Below are 22,924 nucleotides of genomic sequence, written 5' to 3' on the forward strand. Positions count from 1 at the left end.
CGTTGCCTTATAATGTTATTTACGTTCTACTTTTTTCCTTTCCTTATTTTCCTCTTGTGACACTTCACTCTCCCATTTTATAATATAGAATATCTAAATACATAATTTTTTTGTTAGTAGAAACATCTACCTCAAAGTTAACACTCCATACGAAAGAATCATCAATTAAACGACGTCGCTGTGTTTGTAAACATAAAGAAGTTAACGTTTCTCTGTAGAATAGGTACTTACGTAGCTCTTGGAACAAAGCCAACAATTTCCTGCCATGCCCTTTTATCCCAAAAAATATACAAACCGTAGCACTTATGTAACTTTTAATATTCAGCATGTGTTCTGTTATATAATATTGTATCTTCGTATCTGTTATTCGTAATAACGTTTTCCTTTCTTTGTTTCAGGGACTGTGCTCGCTGTTGAAGTTCATTTCGAAAACAAAGATAGCGGGTTTTTCCTCAAACACACGCCGAGATGGAATGGCGCCGGGCCACCTCCAGAGCCGATGGGCACGGCTTTACCGGGAGCATTACTTTCGCTCGACCGCTTCACCGTGTTACAAGGTTCAGCCCCGGCGTCAGTTCGTGCGACTTACGGACCGTTTTCTACAAAACAGACGGTACCAGCGAGATACGCTGTACCTGATCCCTTGGAACCACCGAAGAGAAATGCAACGCTAATGGAATTACAAGAAGCTACGGCACATCGACTAGACGTGTCCGCTCATCTTGTATTTAGAGAATTGCCACGAGATGCACCAGTTTTACGAGTATTATTCCACACTGGTGGGGAAGGTGGTGCACGAAGAGCGGCAACTCGACCTCGACGTGTTTGTATAACTTTACATGCAAGTCTGGGGTCTAAGTCGCTAATGGCTACATGTGGTCCTGAAGGAGAAGAAGGCGCGTGTCTAGCGGAATTAACAGTTCCTGCTGCTTGGTGGCCAGCTGATGGGAAGGGTAAAAGACCACCAAGAACAGTGCGACTTGCATATAGTGCTACTGAGGCAGGCACTGGGGAATCAGGAGAAGATGCTTGTGGCAGAGTATCAGTCCAGCCAGCGTGGCCTTTAGGGTCTGTGACTTTGGCTGGCGCAAGAGCAGGGTACAGGGAAGCCCGGGCTGGCGATGCGGCTCTACTTCTCCCAAGAGCACCGTTATATCCTCATTCGAGAATTCACCTGCCTTTTGTTGTCCGGCGAGACAGCACCCACACTATTGGTCACGTCGTCATCAGGTCAGTACCATGTTTATACTGTTTGTCTAAATGCGTTTGTATTTTTTTTTGTCGATAACATTATGCATAACGCACGCAACCATCTACTTGTGGATGTCATCGAACTCTCAATGCGACGGCTCCGAAGCAAATTAAGCAATCACTAGTGACATGACTTCACTAGACGTGTAAAGCTGACATGTTATTTCATTGCATTGAGTGCACGACAGAACACTTCTTGGGAGTATTTGTAACCAAATGACGTAATATTTTAACATAAATGCAGCTGTAAAAAAATGCATATTTTCATGACACGTTGCTTCAACTTTAACGAACTTAATAGTAAAAGAATTAATGATTGTTTTTAAATAGAATCGTTATTACTATTTAAAGTTAAAAATAGAATTGCTTCATCAAAAATCCATACAATTTCAAAATTAAATTCACCTTTTTTAAAACACTTTCATTACGTCCATAATGGTACTTGTGAACCGCTTGTCAAGTTTTAACAGGCGCGGTGGATTGAAAATGAATGAAGCGCCAAGAAAGTATGTTCACATTTGTGGTGAAGTACGTATAGAGTACCTCACCGACTCCGGTTATACAGAGCGCTCGCAACCTGGATGCGCCAATTAAAACTTTTACGTTAGGTTATAACATAATTTTATTGATTCTAGACAAAGGCACTGCTTTAACAGCCATAAATAAATAGCTCATATTTTCGTTTTCTCATTTAAATTCCTATTAATCTGTTGTCTAGACATCCACTTTAAATTGTCCGTATAATAGATAACCTTGTTTTAAATTTTGAACTCGTCTCGATTATTTTACGTGTTAAATTTATTGGTTAAACTTATAATCTTATTTTAACAATGGCTTCAGTATAGACTTAGAAGTTCTACTGTAAGCGACTAAAGCCTATTTATTAGTTCAATGTAAAACATAAGTGTAAGACTTAATTAATGTTTAACTTATAATTTCCAGATAAGCGGTCTTTAATTTAAAATTAAACGCATATAGAGAGTTTATTTATTTAGGCCTGTAGCTAGAAGTGAGGGGTGATGAACTTCTATATATTTTAAGTAAGTTATTTAGTAATGACTATATTATTTATTTAGGTTCATAATATTCTTCGATTTATATATTTATATTGATTGAGTTATGCCAAAGAAATTCATTTGATAACTTTAAGAAAAGTATTTGATCGTCACCAATCTAAGCATTTAGTTCAATCAAACAATAAGTCATAAGAATTCATCACTTTACATCTATTCACATAGAATAGTCACCTACGTTTAATACACATATCTCTTTACAAGTGGCTGTCGGTGCCAACAATACTATAATCATTCTAGATCAACAAGCGAATCGTGTTGTCTTAGCGCCTGTACATCGGCTTAAAAAAATAAGTTTATAACCTAAAATTTAAAGCCCGAAGACTTTTTTTTTATCTTTTTATCATAGGCACAGGACGATGATGTAAAATCTTCAGTGAATCCGTTTATGAATCATTTGTTTTTCATCTCTGTAATGCAAATAAAGATTGCATGCGTAATGGGATCAAGCCCGGATAGGGACCGACGCGAATTGTTTAAGCAAATGTGGATTTAAAACATACATTCAGTTTTGGTGACGAGATACAAACGTTGTTTAATTATAACTACGTTTAATTTTTCTGCGGAATAAATATTTTCATTCAAATTTAACGCGTGCTATTGTATTTTAAAACGCAGATGGTATACAATGTTGTTTACCATCCGCGTTTTGCTTCTACTAGTTTGTATTCTATCAAAGTATATAATATAACGTTACACCCCGACTTTGCACGGTTAGAACTAATTTTTATAACCAGATGACTTCTGGTGGTTTAATCGCTTCCAAACTACACAGGGCCCCTGGCTGGGCTAATCTATAGGTTAATTAATAATTTCATTAAAATCGCTCCAGCCGTTTTAAAGTCCATAGGTACTATACTTACATACACCTTTCGTAAATTATATTTATTTATTTATTTATTTATTATTAACGGACTGCTAACGGAGTTTACAATTCAATTTAAATCCACACATGTATATAGTAACAGTCTCTTATGTAATTGTAACTCTAGTTACAAGCAGTCACAGCATGAGCCACAATATATATTTTCAATCTTAAACAATAATTACTCTAATAATATTTAGTACAACTGCAATAAAATTACGTAAAATCTTATATACTATTTATAACAAAAGAGAAAAAACAAAACATACATAGTTAACATTCAGCGTTACTCAATAATTTACGTCTAAATTGTAATAATTTATCACCAAAAATGTCGACGTCATTACGGAAACCAACTGTTTGGTTGTACAGAATAGACAGGCGAGGAACAGGAGCTTGCTTCCCTTTATTAGTTCTATTGAACCGAACATGAAATAAGGGTCCAGGTTTTCGAGGCGGTCTATTTGGTGCCTTTAATAAAAACTTGTTAAGTAAATAAGTTGCATCTATTACACCATTCATAATCTTATGTAGGAATAGTAAATTCAAAAAATCTCTTCTATCACTTAAAGACTGTAAATTAAAATGTATAAGCTTTTCTTTATAAGATTTAATATGGGCAGGTGGTCTAAATCTGTATGACAAATGGTAGAGTAGTTTTTTTTGAACTTTCTCTATTCTATTAATGTGTATTTTATATAATGGTGACCAGACAGCACTACAGTAATCCAATTTACTTCTAACATAGCTATTATATAACAATAAAGTTGTAGAGGATTTTTGAATTCTTTGCCATTTCTGAGAATAAAACCAAGTGACTTATATGCAGAATTAAGTACTTTATCAATGTGAAACGTGAATTTTAGTTTAGTATCTAGTGTTATTCCTAAATCATGGATCTCAGCGACCTCTTTTATGGGTACATTAGAAATTGTATATGTAGTGTCGTTTGTTTTATGCTTAAGAGTAAATTTGATGTGGAAACACTTGGCTGGATTTAAATGCATCTTATTGGATACACACCAAGATGACAGGCTATCCAAATCGTCTTGTAACAGTTTTGCGTCATGCGTGTTTTGTATAGTACGAATTAGTTTTAAGTCATCTGCAAATAAATAACAATTTGAGTTTTTGAGAACATCAGTGACATCGTTTATAAAGACATTAAAGAATAAAGGACCTAGATTAGAGCCCTGAGGCACCCCAGAGTAGGAAATAAAACGAGCAGAGCTATAGCCATTAATTACAACACTGGATTGTCTATTTTTTAGGTAAGTTTTGCACCAGTCAAGCATAGGTCCCGATATTCCAAATTTTGCAAGTTTTTTTACCAAAATACGATGGTTAACTTTATCAAATGCCTTGGTAAAATCTGTGTAGATAGCATCAACTTGGCTACCTTTATCTACTGCTAATGTAACATCATCAGTGTACTGAACTAGGTTTGTGTTTGTGGACCTCCTAGTGATGAAGCCATGCTGGTTTGATGATAGTTGGTCTCGAACTTGTCTAAACAGGTGAGGATATACTAGTGATTCAAAGACTTTAGCTATACACGAAAGAATGGATATGGGTCTGTAATTTGAAATATTATGTTTATTTCCGTTTTTGTAAACAGGTACAATTCTCGCCTCTTTATATATACATATATATATATATGTATATATACATGAAGATAATATACTATTATAAGTTACAGTACTGAGAAACAATCATAAATATGAAAGGAAAAAAGAAATAAGGAAAATATTATCATAACATCCTGATTACATATTATCTTTTACATCACACATACGGTAATACGTTATAATAAATCACAAGCCTCATTAGGAATAGTGTAATATTAGAACCGAAATCACAAATCACGCCATATATTATACAGAGCACCTGTTACAAAACTTTTGGGGGTATATGTTTCCTTTGAGTTACGATCACACCCGGAACGGAGACGCGCCGGGGAATAAAGCTGGTGGGGCCTAAATGAGAATTTATAACATCACTTCCAAAATTCCACATTTACTACATTAACTGTTTATTGGTATTTTAAATATGTGCTCTGTACGTAAACGCGTACTCATACGGCTATTTTTAATACAAGAATTTAATATTATGAAAATACCATGTGGTTTCTGTTAAAGTTTAATAGAGCATGTGAAACGTTGAATACAGCGCAACACAAGAACCTTTTTATGATTCCATATTTCCATGCGAAGTGGTTTAAGAATTAAAGTATTTCTCGTTTGTGATAGACAAGACTTACGATGGAGACTTCCTGTTTTATAAAAATATAAAATCTAATATGAAATGTGTGACAAGTTTCATTAAAGTCACCAATTGAGTTAATATAGAACTAAATAGAGTTACAAAATGTTTTTACTTACTTAGAATTCCATAATTTAGGTAGAAAGGGTTAGAAGAAACTGCAGCTACAATCAAATACTTAACAATTTTAATAGATGTATCACATTTTTTAATTAAAGGAACTAGAAACAATAATGGAAAATAAATCAATACTATTATTTCGGATGTACAACTTACATCGTAAAAAATGTGGCTCCTCGTGTAGGTACACGCACCATGTTATTATTCTACCTGGAGATCTAAATTCACAACGCATGAGTAATAAATAATCTTTACGATGTATAGCAGGAAATTAACGACATTTAGATAAGTTGTTAATTATAGCATGTCATTAATAATGGTTATTGTTTGTAGAATGAAGGTGAAGTCAGGTTTACGATTGCTGAGCGTGACAGCTGCTAACTCTCGCTGGGCAGTCACTGCAGAGGTAAAGACCCGCTCTGCGACAGTCACCGCAACGAGGCTTGAACAGCCTTTAAGAGATGATGATGAACTTGATATGTAAGTGGTGAATTTATCAAACTTAGATATTATTACCAAATTTCTGCTACATCGGATGCAGTCAATAACATCAACATAAAGACCAACAAAATAGTTGTATAGTTTAGTAATAAAATGACGTGTGAGTATAGTAATAAATTTGGTTTCATCCAACCGTAGCACACGCCATTTCCTTGCCTGCGCACTACGGATATAAAGGATTTGTTGCGTTTCTATTTTCTCGGCGGCGCTTTCTAGCTATTCCCGTTTTACGATATTATTTTAAGTAGGTCAACCTGCGAAACGACCGGCACTAAATCACGGGGTTAATAATGTGTTCGTATTTGAAATGGCAAAATGAGGAAGTGCTAACAAAATTAACTTAAAATCTCCTTTTACGCAAATTACAAAAGTTGCACTGAAATTAAATAGCACGGTACAGGTCAGAATTTTATTTGTATCGACGATATTGTGTCACCTAAATGAATATTTAGGTGAACCTTGAAAAATGATTCTATAGCCGAATACATTAATTGTGTACTTCGCAGGATTTGTTCAATATCTTCAATTTTGTTTAAGACTCGTTTTGCCATTACACAGATATGATAAGACCGCCACCTCAACTCAAATTACTAAATACAGATAGCTGATACTGTAACTTTGCTAGCGTGACTATTGATTTATTGTGACTTTCTCACCTTTTCTATTCACCTTCAACGATGTCCTTGGGCAACCTTTTATAAAAGCCCAACTTATTTGAATATTTGAATTATGCATGATTTTATGCTATATTTTAACACATAGGGATGGTGACGAGAGTAGTGGTGCTGGTGGACCAGGATGGGAGGAAGTTCTCACGTGGCTTGTAGAAGTGGGGGCTGAAGGAGAAGGAGATGCAGAAGGGTCTGAGGGTGAATCAGGTAGAGGTACTGCAAGGCTGAGCTGGTCAGCTAAAGTATCTTCTACGTCAACAACTGCTTCGACAACGGAGACGTCTCCTCATGAGCACAGAGTCAACACCCGCCTTGACATCGAAAAAGATGATATTCAAGCCGTTTTACCCATCTCAAAGGTAGGTTTTATACGGCTTTAAAGATATCAATTATTCATGTCAAAGTTGTCGATATCATAAGATAACATTGTAGACAGTTATCCACAAACCCGGCCTATTGTTTAGAAAATTAAATATTTGGAACCATATAATAAAATTCTGTTAGCAATTTTGACGTAGGCGGGCTCATAGTTTATTACGAAGTTGTTCGAACTTAACTGAGTTTGGCAGCAAATAAACGGTAAGTTTTGAGATACAATCTTTAATCCAAGCAACGTCATGGTAACTGAATCATTATACTTTTTAAATAAGAGTAAGTCAGTTATAAATTTTAACTTTTGTTCTCATTCTCCAGTAAATGCGAAAAATGATTACTATCTTCGACCACCCACGTAATAATTCGACTATCATTATAGATTCAGACGTCTGGACAGAATTTATTGAGGCATCGATTATAGCGATAAATTACACTGAAAATAATTTCTTCATAATTAGCGGTGTTAACGAAGTCCCCTCTATTACAATGTCGTTATAAAGTTTCTAACCTTTTATATTAATGGCAATTTGCCAGCAATGTGCAGAATGTTCCGCAAATGGAATAATGAACGCTTTCTTAATTTAGACATGCATAATTTTTCGTATAATATATTATATGACTTTGAAAATGTTATAACAAATTGGCGAGATTAACGTTTAATGGTGTACTTTAGTATGAATTAAGTGCTTTAATGGGGGCTTTATCGGATGCTAATGGAGACTGGAACACTGTAGCCGCCCACACGGAATTAACCTTAGAATAGTAAAAATAGGACTACATTTTTATACCAACATAATCTCCGCTTTCCATTTAATTTTTACTTTTATATTAAGAGGGTACAAAGTAGAATTTTAATATTTCATCATGACCGTTGGTTTACTAGATGAAATTTTAATTAAAGTTAATGAAAAATTATCGTGAACGAGATGGTACACAAAATCACTCCATTAACTTGCACGTGTGTGGCCCTGATGCGTTAATAGTGTTACGGAGCAATATTTATAAAGCAATTACTCTACTTCCATATTAGTATAAATTCATTACCCGACGCCCCCAGGCGTTTGGTGGCAACGGTCGAGGTCGAACGAGACTTTTATTCTTGCTTACTGACGGATGAGTGCACGATGTCTGACTAGATACAACTATAAACGATGAAGTATATCACCAAAGATTAATTAGTTTGTTTGTTACACTCAATAATGAATTTGGTTCTGTTTACTTATAATTAACAGCATTTTTTCCAGATAATCAGTTTACTTTTCTATAAAATTCTGCCTGTCGCCTGTGTTACATGTCGTGTAAAATATGTTTTTAATTTCCCTTTTTCTGTTGATATAGCAAAATCATAATCTACTGTTTCGAGTGAAACACATGAAACAGATATAGATAAAGATACGCATGGAAATTATTAACGCAGTAAAGCTATTAGGAAGTTCGGATCGTGTTTCCCTTTCAATTAGTTTGAAATCTGAATCAACTTTCATTTCAAAAACTGAGCAAACTACCAACAACAGCAAATAAAAACAAACAAAATTCATCCAATGTAAAGTTAAGCGATGGCAATGGAAAACTTCATTTCTGTGCTCAAAAAGAAGTTAGGGGCTAGTTTGAGTAATTATGAAAATATGATTTAAATTTTTATATATCTCGAGAATTTATGCGGCATAGCTAATTTGTAGCCATTTAAATAAGAATGGTCTGTTCTTTTTTTAAATAGATTTATTAATATTTATACATATTGACAATTTCTTTAGTATTGTGGACATATATATCATGGGAATCATAGGATATGAGTACAAATATTTTATTTGCTACAAGATTTGTGTAGCAATTATGATATTAGTATTGTCATAAGTAATAAAAGTGGCTTCTAAATAGGATCCATCAACATTAAATGTAGGTACCTATTACTTTCATTAATTAGAGCTCTAGGATTTTTCCAACATCCATCTAAAACATTAAGAAAGACATTTTAAGTCTATAAGTTCAGCAACGAACGGCACCACATTTAGAGCACTCTAGTAAAGTTTACTAAATCCGTTTGTTACCAGAACTGGGAGGTGCTGAACACGGCAGTGCTAACGGGCCGTCAGGTGTCGCAGTCTATGAAAGTTCTTATAGTTTCGCAAGCCGGGCAAGTTGCTGACGTCACACTTCAGAGTTCCTGCCACTCCGAGGACGAGAGTGTGCTGAAGGTAAGCTTAGTTCTGACAGTGAGATAAATTATTTACCGCTGTGTAGTATGCGTCCGTTGTAGGTGTCACATTTGTTTATTGTTTTACGAAAGTGTAATATGATTTCAGGAATTCATATTTTATGCTCATGATTGTTAACTTTTGACGATTTTGCTTGACAATGCGCTAATTTGCCTTTGTTAAATTAAATAAAGATATTTTCTTCTGTTCAAATTAGCCAAATTAATTTTTTTTTATTCAGGTATCGTCCTCATGCAGCTCGGTGTACGTGGACGGCTCTGAGATCCGCGGCTCGTCTAATGCTTCCGTTATTGTTAAATATGGCACGTACACTGGTCTGGCGAGATTTACAGTTTGGATGCCCGAGAACCCTCTTGAAATCGATGTCGATGATAACAGGCTGTCACAAATTAAAGGTAAACTTTCAAATTGGAAAATGTAATTAATGTTGAAGTGTTTTACAGTGTAGGCAGGAAGCTATGAGAGAACTATACTTGGTGTTTGTCTATGGGATCTTATAGAAATAAGAATATAATACACGTAAATAACAGAAAGCTATCGACATGCTAATGTTTAAAGAAAAACAATAAATTATGTCATTAATTAATTTCAACGTAATAAAAAACAATATTAATTCGATTACCTTTGCTTTTTAGGCTGGAAGGTGTCTGATGATGCAAATTCGAAGGATAGGTTGCGACGCTCGCTTTCGTCCCGCGGCTGGGGCGGCTCTAGGCCAGACAATACAAACTCATTGACAGATCAACGTTCGTGTCGATTGCGTTACCAGCAAAGTAACGTTGAAGTACGTACACTACTACAAATCATTTATTAATTATATGTAACAGTTTCTAACGAGGCTATAGAATACCTTGTCAAAGCTTTCTATGTCACAGCAGTTATGTTCACCTTGGCTGAAATTAGGTGATACTATATTCTGAATTGGCCTTTCTAGATACTATATTTTAAAACTTATGTAGTCGTGTGTGACAGTATGTAAAATATGATTACCGGTCACAACTATAATATGAACATTTTTCTCCTAATATCGTATATAAAATGATTTTTTAAACTGTAAAATGTGTACGTATTCATCACAATGTGCAATGACCACTTTAAAAGATATTACAATAATATTATTATTCCAGGTTTACGCCCGTTTTCTGGCCAAAGACCACGACTCGGGGCGGGTGTCTTACTTCGTGTCGCGGCGCACGTGGCTCAAAGTGACCGAGCTAGTGATGTCGTTAATGCGCGTCGCCGACCTTCGCATCGCCACGTTACGTGGGAAAGTACTGCAGGGTCGCAGCACAGGCCGCACTGAAGTGCAAGTTCTGTCGCCTATCACAGGTTTGTTATTGATTAATACTCATTAATTCCTTAATATTAGTAAATAGTAAAGATCAGGATCTGAAACTGAATTTAATATTATAATATATAATCAAAAAATGTTGTTTTCTAATCCTTACTGACCTCGAGAGCGGTTCGATACGTAATTTTTGAATACGTCTAAAAATTATATTCCATTAATATTGGTAATAATTGACGCTTTATAAAGATTGAAGGAGAGCTTATTGATATCATTGGTAGAGACCACCCGCAGATGTAAGTACTGGGTATATTGATTAAGAGTCATTAATATTTAACAAAATATTGTAGGTCGAGTGATTGGTCTCCGCGAAGTCCGCGTTGGCAATGATAAAGTATCTATATCAAGGTTGCTAGTTCGTGTCATCTCAGGACTTCAGTTGAACATCTCTCCAGACACGGCCATTGAGAATGGATACGTGTCTGAAACAACTGTCACCAGGCGTCTTACAGCACAATACCAGGTATGTACAAAATCGATTCCTTACTAATGTGTGTTTGTAACATAAACAGTACAGATCTTATTAGTATTTATGACGCGACTTTATGTCCATCCTTTTAATCGAACAAATTAGTAGATAGATAATTGTTATTACTTAAGTCAAGTTTACAAAGATATGTTGATAGAGGAGATAAAGTTGAAGTCTGGACAGCACCTTTATGATTATATTTTTTTATTTCAGGAAGGACTGTTAGACATTGATCTCGAGTTCTCAGATGGAAGTCGCACAGCGTTACGAGATGTTGCAGTGTCCGACTATTTCTTGTTGGTTGAGAGTCTTGATCCTGAGGTTGTAGCGTTTGCTCCAATGTTGGCATCCAAACATCCAAGAGTAATTGCCATTGGTGAAGGTATGTCTAAGAATATTTATAGGCATGTTGAGATTACGTCGAATGGCAAGTACTACAATAGTGTTACAGAATTCATGAAATTTTCCTATATGGATGGGTGGGAAAACATAATTTGTTTTCATTAAATGCGGCACTGTTATAAAGAAAGACTAAAATCATAATGACGATTCTAATATTATTGTTTTCTTCGTTTTTGACTTGTCACTCAGGTTTTTAGATCAAATTAGAATGTGAAACGGCAGAGCAGCGTTAGTTCTTCAAAAAGATATTAGACGTTAGAAGATAGTTATGTTAATCGATTTTTTTCATTTGCAATAATTCTAAATATACCGATTGATGAACGAATTATAGTTTATTTCATACTTCTGTAACCTTATTTCAAGTTGCTATTAATACGGATTTCATACATTCATCACATCATCATTAAACTTCAATTCATATAAAAATAGGTAGTGGAGAACTTCTACGTGTAACATTGTTAACACCCGAACAATGCCGTTCGGGGCCCCTGCGACGCGTCGCACTCCCCGGCAAGGGTGACACCAAAACTCCAGCCAACATTAAGAACATTCCTGGCGCCCTCGCTACCGCCGCTGCCAGCGTTGACGTGGACTTTAGTGGCGGTGACATCCCGCAAAGGCCAGACACGCCACAAAATGATGATATCATGGCCCGTGGGGGACTCAGGAGCGGCATGTCCGAGCTTGGAGAGGTGCTTAAAGGTAAGACTATAATCGTAATAATAATAATAAGCCCGCAGGGGCGGCTTTGTGGCGAGTCGACGGTGAGTGGCGACACCGCGTTCCCTGATTCCGTGGGGGCTAAATGAGACCCCCTGACCCTTGGCTTGCCTTAACTGGCCGGCTAGGGGTGGAAGTCGCAAGAGCTAAGAACCTCAGCTCCAGGGTGGAAGTGCTCAATCTGCGTAATAGCGAGGAAACCCGCTCCGGGACGCGATAGCGACCCGCGATGGTGAAATCGGTGCACACCTCTCGACACCCTTAAGCCACCCACACCGGTGTTGCGTCCTTGGCTTACGCCACTTATGGGATGCCCATCTAGTGGGGGGCAAGTCACCGCCTGCCTTGAATACATAAGATTGAGACATTTTACTTGGCAGGCGTCCCGTTGTCTCAATCAATAGCCCAGCAACCAGTCCACCTAGATCCCATCCATAGACCCAGTATAATTCCCATCTTTTCTGCAATAGTCCCTGCACCTTGCAAGCGCTGTCTTTGGCTGTATTTCCTCCATAAGTATAGACAGAGAGAGTACTCGCAAGGTGTATAAACCCCAACTAGAGTAATGTATCTTAAAGGGGCCTCTACGTGTTGGATCCATGTCCCCACGCAAGCCTTCCAAAAGGACCGGCCTTTATGCCGTGATTTCCCGCAGGAAAGATACAACATAATAATAATATCAGCCCTGTATTATATACTTGCCCACTGCTGAGCACGGGCCTCCTCTACTACTGAGAGGGATTAGGCCTTAGTCCACCACGCTGGCCTAGTGCGGATTGGTAGGACTTCACACACCCTCGAAATTCCTATAGAGAACTTCTCAGGTATGCAGGTTTCCTCACGATGTTTTTCTTCACCGTTAAAGCAAGCGATAATTCACAAAGAATACACACATAATTTTTTAGAAAAATCAGAGGTGTGTGCCCTTGGGATTTGAACCTGCGGACATTCGTCTCGGCAGTCCGTTCCACAACCAACTAGGCTATCGCCGCTTAATTTAATTATAATCGTAATACAGTGGTCTTATATTAAAAACTGGAGCCTTTTCCACTATGGTAGTGTACGTGGTTTTAAGAACATTTAAAATAATGCGTGAAATGGGGAATTAGAAGGTGTTTAGCTTTAGTATCACTAGATCAGTATTTATGTATGTAATGATAAGATTTATTCTGGCAGATCTAAACATATCCTTTCGGAAAAGTGTAGCAAACTATAGACTATAGAGCGTTCAATTTGTGTGTCAAGTCAAGCTCTTAAAATTAATCTAATAATGGAATGGTTTAATTTTCAGGAATATCGCCATTCAAGGATGAGAATAACCACGAGCCAACAGTGCAGGCGCAGCACTACAATTCAATCTTCCGACCCAATTCTGCGCAGCATCCTCGACAGCACCAAACACCGCATATGACGCCTGTTGAAATCGGTACCAATCCATTTTACAGACAAATATATAATTTTTCTACTTTTGATGTTACTTGGAAATTATACTTTCTTATTTACAACTCATTATTTTTGCAGGAATGTACGTTCTTCTCGGAGCTTTCTGCTTTGCGATTGTGGTAAGATATTGATCAATTTTATACCGTTATTGAAGTTCAGAAGATAATGTCACTAATTAATGACAATATTTTAGGTGTTCGTAGTATCGTGTGTGGTGTATGCCTCTCGATTGAAGCCTGCCGGGACCGAGGGCGGTGGTGGCGTCTGTCGCAAGATGCCAGCACTGGCGGAGGGAGGACGCCTGCAGGTCGCCGGTCTTGTCGGCACCACTCTTGGTCTTGCACGTGACAAGCCGTCTCGAGAGTCTACCACTAATGCGCATGATTGGGTTTGGCTTGGTAAGTAACTTTGTGTCTGTTTTAATAAGCCCATGATGTATTAGTCGCTACATCATATTCAATGTTATTTTAGTGTAATACAATCAAATGAAATTACCATTACATAGATATTCAAAAAAGCAATTTCAATTAATCTAGAATCTTCATTTCTATATTTAATTATAATTTACTAATTTAGTTTTACGATAAATTCTAGGTCGAGCAACCATCGAAAGAAACGGAAACCGTCACCCAGCGAACCGCAATTCGACGCAACCCACCGATAACGGCAACCACGAGATCAGAATCACCGCCAACCCTTTGAACTACAACTACGTGGACCCAGACGACGCGATTCGCGACAATGGCAACGTGATGGTGACCAGCTTCGACAACCCTAACTCTATCGAACTGCCTTCGCAGAACGATCGAAAAGTTATCGATACTACGACTTATTGCAAGAAGCCTGCAAGGCACACCCGTCAGCATTCAGGCGATGTTCACTGGCAGTAAGTTACATTCGATTATATGCTTGCCTTTTGTGTACTTTTCTTTCAAGGGTTTGCAGTAATACTTAAAAAAAATAGTTCATATATGCCTTACCTACCCTTCCGGGGAAAAGGCGCGAATATATCAGTGTCATTTTGTTACCATATATGTAAAAGAGAAAGAGGAACACAATACCCTTCGAGGTTCAAATGAAAATAGCTTTGCTTCGAATTTCTCAGGACAAATGCGCCTTGCTGGATGTGCAAATATATGTAGCTCGTCGTGTGACTGTTAACATTATAATAATTGAGGTATAATTTAATACATTCGGTCTTCAGGCCGGACTCAAACGACCCAGACGATTACCGCCCACCAGTGCCACCGCACAGGAACTCGTCAACAACCCCGCAACCACAAGTGCCAGTGCCTCCCAGGAACCCAAGCAAAGTAAGCTCGCTTCTATAGAAAATGATGAAAACAACCCAAGTATTACTTATGTGTTGACTCTTTATTTAATTATTCCAGATTTTGCCAGAGACCGTCATGCCTCCAACAAGACGGAGCTATTCCAGGAATCATCACAAAAAACACGACCGAGAACAGGAACCTTCCAAGAGATCACCGGAGATTGGCCGCCCAGACAGGTAACTGAATCAATCGAAATTCATACATACCTACCTGCCTATATCTAACATTTTTTAAAAGTATACTTAATATTATTTCATAATATTTTCTAGAATTATTAATCTAAACAAAACCGACGCCCCATATATATCGAAACGAGACATGAAAGAACAAAGCAAACGAGATTCGGCCTCAATGCAAAATCGAGCCAACTTAGAAGACAATGCTGTAGAACAACTCACTAACAAAGACGATTGCGCGCGATTGTTCGAGTTTGACAACGACGCTCCGCTCATCATGGAAAACAAGGATTATAGAGAAATCGTGGGCCTGAACAGAGGCACTGACGACTCGCGACGCACCTTCGCCAAACCAGAAAGTCCTGACTACATGCACGACTCCGGAATAGGTTAATTTTCTTCATTACTACGCATTATTAATACCAATTCTTATATAATACTGTATTCCTACTCATTGCTATTTTTATATAATGGAGGTATTAAAGGCGTCACTAAAATGTTCTTGGTTTATAGGTCTCCCAGAAATACAAATGAGACACAAGAATAAAAATAAAGACACAAAAGGCGATTTCGTGGATGCAGTCAACCAGAACAAAGGTAATTAAAATTATATGTCATAAACCAAAATATATTCAATATTAAAAAGCTGATTAGTAGAGACAGAAGGATATAACAGACACGAGATTGCTTACGAATTGTATATTAATTATAGGAAACAACTCGCCAGAGGTGAAACGCGCCACGATAGTAGGCAACCCGATGTTCTCTCGCGAGGAGGCGGCGTCCCGCTGTGACGCGCCCGTCGAGTCTCTCGGCCTCGACGACCTGCACATGGACTACGATCAAATCATGCACTATTTCCACAACCTCAAGGTATAAACTACCACACACCGTCCCACCACGCTTCTAGTGTAGATGTTGCTGTGTCGCTTGCATCGATACCTGCTCGGATAGCGATCACGGCGTTCTCCTATCATAATACTTATAGTATTTCGATGTTCGATGTACTCTCTTATGAAATATAGAGCCTAAATTTTGATGCATTTAATATGACAATTAGGATAAAGTTTTATATTGGTACTTACATTTTATACAAATATACATTCGTGTTAATGCCATACAGTATTACATAATTTATCTGTTAAGTTTCATTTGTTAACAGTTGATAATATCGTCTCACGAGTTGAGCCAGTTTTAGGTTTCGGCGTGCGCCCGACACGACATTCCACAATCACCGTCGAACCATGCATTACTTTCTCATCAACGTAGAAATCTAGAGCAGCTATTTATACTCACTAGCATAGAACGTAGAATCTTAACTTCACTTTATACCTAGACATCCAGATTTATAGATTCTGCTGCAAAAATCTGACTTATGTCTATTTTCAAATTCGCAGGAATCAAACGCCTGAGTAGAGCAGATCATTGCAAAGATCCGGCAGATATTGTCTACGTTTAAATATCAGCATATCATCAAAGCTCCTCCAATCGACGTATACAATGCACCCACTAATACGTCCGGGGCAGCCGGCCAAGAGGATACTACTAACGACTTGCACAACAACAACGTAGCGCTCCCCGCTAGCGAGCACATATACGAGAACGTTAGCAACGGGAACGTCGTCGCTCCCACGCAAATGTTGTGCGACTCCATCGCCCACAAGAACGATTTCATGAAACGGCAACTCAAGTTCTTGTTGGAGCACTTGAGCGAGCCTTACGAGTAACGTTGTTGGTGGCAGTCCTGGTATTATCCTCTATACAATATGTGTCTAAAAGTGGATCCTTGCAGTGATCGAAATCGAAAATAAAAATTGTAACTGTTTTATACATAATATTATCGTTAAACATATTTATAATCTAGTCATCTATGATACAAAGCTGCACATATTTAAAGTACCTAATAATGTTAATTGTGTGCATGTAGTTAATACTCTTAAATATGTCGGTAAATTATATATATTGTACACGCGAAATGTTGTATGTATATTGATAAATTGTAATCTTCTAGTTATGGGCATAATTATTGATAGTAAGCAGAATCTTTAAAATAACAAATACATAACGATTCGTAAACCTTCAGCAATTGTATTTATGGGAGGTTCGGATACCAAATATAAAATCTTGCATTCGTTTTAGATCTGTACATATTTTTCCACTAGATTGTAAAACGCTACCTCACTTTTATCTTATAGCTTAGCGAATAGCTGTATGTATATGCAAGAGAGGTGTAATACATGTTATAAACTCAGTTATCGGTACACTATTCACATACATTTCTCGCCATGGTATACACTCTGAGGTAATAGATAGCTGTTAAGACTGTGAAATGCCAGTGTTTAGGAAATTAACTTATGATTTAACTATAAAGTTAGGATAAGACACAGAACTAGTCAAACATATTTATTTGTTATTTAATCCGAACTATTTAATCTATCCACCTGCATCTACTGCAACATCTGTGTACGTTCCATAATGATTGTTTTCTATAAACATAAAATTTATTTATTTTCATGATTTTCAGGCTCGATAAAACGAGATGTTTACGATAGAACTAAACATAATTAGAATCCCTTTAAGTTAGTACTAGGACTTGTAAATGTTAAAGTTTAAATGGGGCATATTATTGCGCGCACGTTAAGCTGCCTCTGGGTAGAATTTCTAATCAGTGGCGGGTGAGGGCTCTAAATTGCGTGATTAGGAACGACCTAGTATGGTACTTTTCCATATTTGTAGCTATTTCAGAAATTAACCAGCAATGATGATGTTTAACTTGGCGTGTGCGTATAATATGACTTATTCTTGCAGATGTTGGATGTATGTAGGTAAATGTACTAAATCATTGCGTGATTAGAATTGATAAATTTTTATTTTGCCAATAAATTGCCATTCTAATGCTACGGTTTCAAGTTGTGATATATTGACTGCTAGGAATTGATTTTACGCAGTCTATCTTATATATAAAAAGCCATATCATATATTAAAACCTAGCGCTTGTATAATATTGTAAACACTATTAATTTATTGAATATGTACATTGCATTTAAACTGTAAGTTAGATATTTAGGTTGTGTAAATATTGTTATGAAGTTATATAATTTATAGGTATGTGGAGATGACAACTTAAAACGACATATGTATTATGTGGTAGTTAGAGGCTTGACACAATACGAACAGAGTAGAGTTGCGCATAGTAACATGTCTGTTTATACGTACACTGTACACTTATAGTAAATGTTTCTATCTTGTGTGTTAATGTGATCAAATATAAATACAATATATACGTTAGAAGCCAAGCAAATGCAATCTGCCGTGCGTCGCGTTGAGACGCCCCAGCTTCCTGTATATTCGTCAATAACGACATCTAAATACTAATAGCGTGTTGTTTGGCTTTTGTCGTTAGGTTAGAAGTCATAAGATGTAAGTAGGTACTCTACGCTGTAGTATTTGTTACTGTAACCTTTGTTTTTGTTGAGTTTTTGCCATAATTGTATGAACGGAGTTTATAAATAATTATTGCTACAAGGTTTATACATGTATGCAAACCGACGCTTGTCACGAAAACTCTTTCATGAAATGTCAAATTTAATAAACCAATATAAAATAATGCTATGTTTTATTTTAATCGAACATATCCTTGATTGCTTCGTTAGCGTGGTTATATTGCGTGCGCTGTACGTTAACAGCCAGAGGACCCGGGGCGGGCAGATATTAGGTTTATTTGCTCTACCACCGCAGAGGCTGGAATTCGCACCCGATATGTCGATATCACATCATGGGACGAAAGACACTGACGAAAAGTGGGTGAACATCTGCTTTTCCTTCAAAGAAAAAGGCGTTTGTGTTTGTTTTGTTTATATACCATGTTTGAAATATAAGATTGTTTATCGAATGCTTTTTTTACTTTATAAATAAATAATTATGTGTAGGAGCTATCCTCAGCACCCACGTGCGAAGTATCCGAAGTATTGAAAGATTTTTACGAGAAAACAGTATAAGTAATAAAATATAATTAATAATATTTATTCATACATTTTTGAAATCTATAAAACAGCGTTCTTGAGCTGTAACTGGTATTGGGTTCGACTCCCAATTCGAAAAATATTAAATTGTGAGACTTCTTTGATTAAAAAAAATAAAAGACGTACAGCCGTTTAAATTTATGCCTGATTTGACAGGTCCGCCTTGAAATTTTTAGGGTAAGCCTATGTCAGCAGTGGTCTTTATGTGGCCGACAACGACGATACTAGCGTCAGGCCCCTACCGTGATGTTAGGTCACTTATACCACTGTTCACTTACAGACTTCCCACAGATTGAAACAAAGTAATAACTTAAACTCCATTTATTGTACTACTCTAAAAATATGTCTACATTATATATATTTACCATACCAGCGATGGTCGTAAGGCGATAATTCTTTGTGACACCCTCCCATATTATTCTGGATGAGATATTTCATTGTATAAGGATTTTGATTATTCTCTTCCTCCCATTTTTCTTTGGCTGCCTTCTCTTGCATAATTTCGTATGAAACTGCTTCCGCTTTAAACGGTAATCTCTCGGCTACTATTTTTAACATTTGATACACCTGAAAAAATAATTGTTATATCAACACAATTATATTTTTTAATACTATAGTTTTTCTCGACAAAGGGGCTATCCAACACTAAAATGTTTTTTCTATTCAATCCAGCTGTTCCGGAGAGTAGTGCTGTTAAACAAACTCTTTAAATTACTATATATGTATAGACTAGCGACCCGCCCCGGCTTCGCACGGGTGCAATATTTCTCCACTATTTAATGGATGTTATTATATACATAAACCTTCCTCTTGAATCACTCTATCTATTAAAAAAAACCGCATCCAAATCCGTTACGTAGTTTTAAAGATTTAAGCATACATAGATAGGGACAGAGAAAACAACTTTGTTTTATACTATGTCGTGATTATTGCAGAACAGCAAACTGACAACCATAGGATGGAGGAGTAAGGGACTGTGTTGCCTGTTTATTTATTTTTATGGCCACAGGAAATAATTTATCTACAACCCTGCTCATAACAATAGACAAGACTATTGTAAACCTGTTGGAAAAAACACTGCAAGAAAAAGCAGTATTTATTAAAATTATCTATCATGTAGACTAGCAAAAAAAAATCCTATAAAATATTTTACATACCTCTGCATATTCACATTTTCCTCCAACTTCTAAAATAATCCTGCCAGCCTTGATCGGGGTAACATAATGATCAATTGCACCTTTTCCTCCGCCCATACGTTGACCTTGTCCCTTCTTGGTGATAGGTTGCCAGGGCGGGTCCACCCTCCATATGGCGAACATTCTTTTCATGTCTAATTTCCTTGCAACAACCAAACGGGCCATTTCAAAATGCGGAATGGCCATTCTGCCACCACTCAATGCCTGAAATATTTTAAAATGTAGGTAAATGAAACTTATAATGAATGAGCAAGCATTGGTTGTAACCATTGCATTAAAATAACAAAATTATTAAATTTAGCAGTGACTTGCAAAAAACTTGCAATAGACAAAATACAACTTCATGTTGTTTCCAAGTCAAGCCATCTTATTTATACATAATAAGTATAGCGTTATAGTATGGCATTCCTCAATAAATGGGCTATCCAACATTAATAGAATTTTTCAATTCAAAGTAGTAGTTCCTGAGATTAGCATGTTCAAACTAACAAACAAACTCTTCAGCTTAAAATAAGAGCATACATAAGATGTAACGTAATTTTTTGATTATGTTACATGTTTGGTTTGACAGGTTTTTTTAGTTTATTTATTGCGGCTCTGGAGGCTTTGCTTGGTTTGACAGGTGATTGCCAACATTGCCACTTAAAAATTAAATAAAATTGTGGAAGTAGGATTTCCTGCACTGGTCACATTAGAGTAGCAGCAGTAGTAGTAGCAGTAGATAAGAAGAAACAAATGCCAAGTTCTTGTGTAGGCTATACTTACAACAACACCATATTGTTTAAGTTGTAATGTTGTGTGCACAGGCTCTGGTCCTCTCATGTACCTTAGCCTTTTCTGCATCTTCGGTGGTTTCAAGTTTGGAGGATAAACTGGCACTTTATCATACACACGCAGCCTTTGTCGTTCAGGTATTTCAATGTCTGAAAGTGCCATCATATGAATATAAAAAATGATATTGTATTTCTTATTTTTTTTTTATTGCTTTGAATGAAGAGACGAGCTTGCTGTTCGCCTGATGGTAAGCAATTCAACCGCATATAAATAGTAGAAACACCATGCAACCCCTTAAATAATAAAGTATTGTTTGGTATTCTAATGCACTGGCTATTCTAAGACATGAGATGTTAAGTCTTATTATGTCCAGTAGTCACACTGGCTACAATGTCTTCCAAACCCAAACACAACAGTGCCTTCACAGTATTGCTTGGAGGCAGAAATAGACATTGCGGTGGTAGGTACCTACCCAGGCAGATTCTCACATATGAGAAACTTACCACCAGTAAACTATTATTATTTGATGTACACTTGATGTTATCAGTATAGTTGCTAACAATTTGTGAATACGATCATCCCACAAGGCATGTATGATTTAAACCTAGGCTTAAGTAAATGAGTATTGAGTTTTTGTGTTCAGTTTCAGCATAAGTTTAGGACTGCTTGCTTAACTGTAACAGGTGTCATTACTTCAGACCTAATTGCTTATACTTTGGAAGTATGGGTGTAATACACCTTTACTTATTCTTAAAGTGAGGAAAAGTATGAAGCTAAGTTAATGTGTACATTTTAGGCTCATTACTGATTTTTATTTAAATGGAATTTATGTGTAAAGCTTTCACTAAAAACTTCATTTTTATTCCCCCAATTATTACTATCAATAATGGGTAGAAAATTTTGTGACATTTCTATTACACAGTGGGCTGTAAGAATGTTATGGAAAAAGGATTTTTCGTATACATTTTTTTTAATGAAATACAAGTTAAAATACTTACCGTCATAGTTCTTTGGCGGAGGGAAATATTTTATGCCAGCTATACAATTTAAATGCGGGCTTTCAGGTCGCAAGAGGCCTAGAAATATAATAAAAACGATATTATTTTTATTTCACTTTTATATCACTGGGAACATTTTACAATTATATCAAATTACCAAGCGTAACACGAAATGTTCTGGTCAACATTTTTGACAATTCTTAATTTTGTTATGGTATTTTTATTATTTCTTTTATAAATGTTTAATTTATAATAAATGAAGAAATTTAAAATGTGAGGTTATATTATATGAAATGTCAAACCACGCCAATGTTGTCAACTTTATTTTAGAGTATGACATATACCAAGACTTCTTGTATCATATACTAGGAAAAATCCAGTGGAAATATCGTATTTTACTAATAATTTTAGAAAAGAAATAGTACATACATAGGTACGCATTGAAATTTCAATACAACAACGGTTAAATGATTTCTTATGTTTATGCGAATGTTGGAAACCAAATTGAATCTATTTTTCGGATTTTACCGCGGTTTATATGTTTTATTTTCTCCCAAAGTGACGTTTCGAAGACTACAGCCTTCGTGGTCAAGGAGCAAACTAAATAAGAATCTGACTGAATGTTGATCATCTGAAACTCAGAAGTCAAAGTTAAAATATCTAGGTACATTTTTTTAAGTTTACGGATAAATTGTTTAGTTTATGTTA

At 36.4% G+C, this 22,924-nt stretch overlaps 2 protein-coding genes across 2 annotated transcripts in view; one reads left to right on the forward strand and one right to left on the reverse strand.

The window, feature by feature from the left end:
• Positions 1-18,833, forward strand: part of LOC115443464 (transmembrane protein 132E) — a 75,092-nt gene extending 56,259 nt beyond the window's left edge. Inside the window, exons 2-21 of the mRNA XM_030168877.1 lie at positions 399-1,230; positions 5,905-6,051; positions 6,835-7,102; positions 9,170-9,313; positions 9,555-9,729; positions 9,970-10,118; positions 10,462-10,663; positions 10,973-11,145; positions 11,365-11,533; positions 11,983-12,255; positions 13,565-13,699; positions 13,795-13,835; positions 13,910-14,114; positions 14,311-14,602; positions 14,921-15,029; positions 15,108-15,226; positions 15,320-15,615; positions 15,740-15,823; positions 15,939-16,099; positions 16,624-18,833. Of these exons, the coding sequence (XP_030024737.1) occupies positions 399-1,230; positions 5,905-6,051; positions 6,835-7,102; positions 9,170-9,313; positions 9,555-9,729; positions 9,970-10,118; positions 10,462-10,663; positions 10,973-11,145; positions 11,365-11,533; positions 11,983-12,255; positions 13,565-13,699; positions 13,795-13,835; positions 13,910-14,114; positions 14,311-14,602; positions 14,921-15,029; positions 15,108-15,226; positions 15,320-15,615; positions 15,740-15,823; positions 15,939-16,099; positions 16,624-16,638 (3,989 nt within the window). The 3' untranslated portion in view covers positions 16,639-18,833. The remainder of the gene's footprint in view (positions 1-398; positions 1,231-5,904; positions 6,052-6,834; positions 7,103-9,169; positions 9,314-9,554; positions 9,730-9,969; positions 10,119-10,461; positions 10,664-10,972; positions 11,146-11,364; positions 11,534-11,982; positions 12,256-13,564; positions 13,700-13,794; positions 13,836-13,909; positions 14,115-14,310; positions 14,603-14,920; positions 15,030-15,107; positions 15,227-15,319; positions 15,616-15,739; positions 15,824-15,938; positions 16,100-16,623) is intronic.
• Positions 18,834-19,554: 721 nt separating this feature from the next.
• On the reverse strand, positions 19,555-22,554 carry LOC115443468 (39S ribosomal protein L16, mitochondrial). The gene is made up of 5 exons (XM_030168882.2): positions 22,374-22,554; positions 22,217-22,294; positions 21,210-21,367; positions 20,406-20,648; positions 19,555-19,815 (listed from the first exon to the last, which is right to left on the reverse strand). Exons 1-5 carry the CDS (start codon positions 22,402-22,404, stop codon positions 19,600-19,602), a joined length of 726 nt encoding a protein of 241 aa, XP_030024742.1. The 5' UTR covers positions 22,405-22,554; the 3' UTR covers positions 19,555-19,599.
• Positions 22,555-22,924: the final 370 nt, after the last annotated feature.

Source organism: Manduca sexta, chromosome 17, assembly GCF_014839805.1.
Source record: "Manduca sexta isolate Smith_Timp_Sample1 chromosome 17, JHU_Msex_v1.0, whole genome shotgun sequence".
NCBI classification, from domain to species: Eukaryota; Metazoa; Arthropoda; class Insecta; order Lepidoptera; family Sphingidae; genus Manduca; species Manduca sexta.

Excerpts from the sequence above, each read along its gene's own strand:
- LOC115443468 (XM_030168882.2), bottom strand. The coding sequence starts at position 22,404 with ATGTTGACCAGAACATTTCGTGTTACGCTTG. Across the intron at positions 20,649-21,209 it reads TTAAACAATATGGTGTTGTT|GCATTGAGTGGTGGCAGAAT; the intron begins GTAAGTATAGCC and ends AAAATATTTCAG. Across the intron at positions 19,816-20,405 it reads GAAAATGTGAATATGCAGAG|GTGTATCAAATGTTAAAAAT; the intron begins GTATGTAAAATA and ends TTATTTTTTCAG.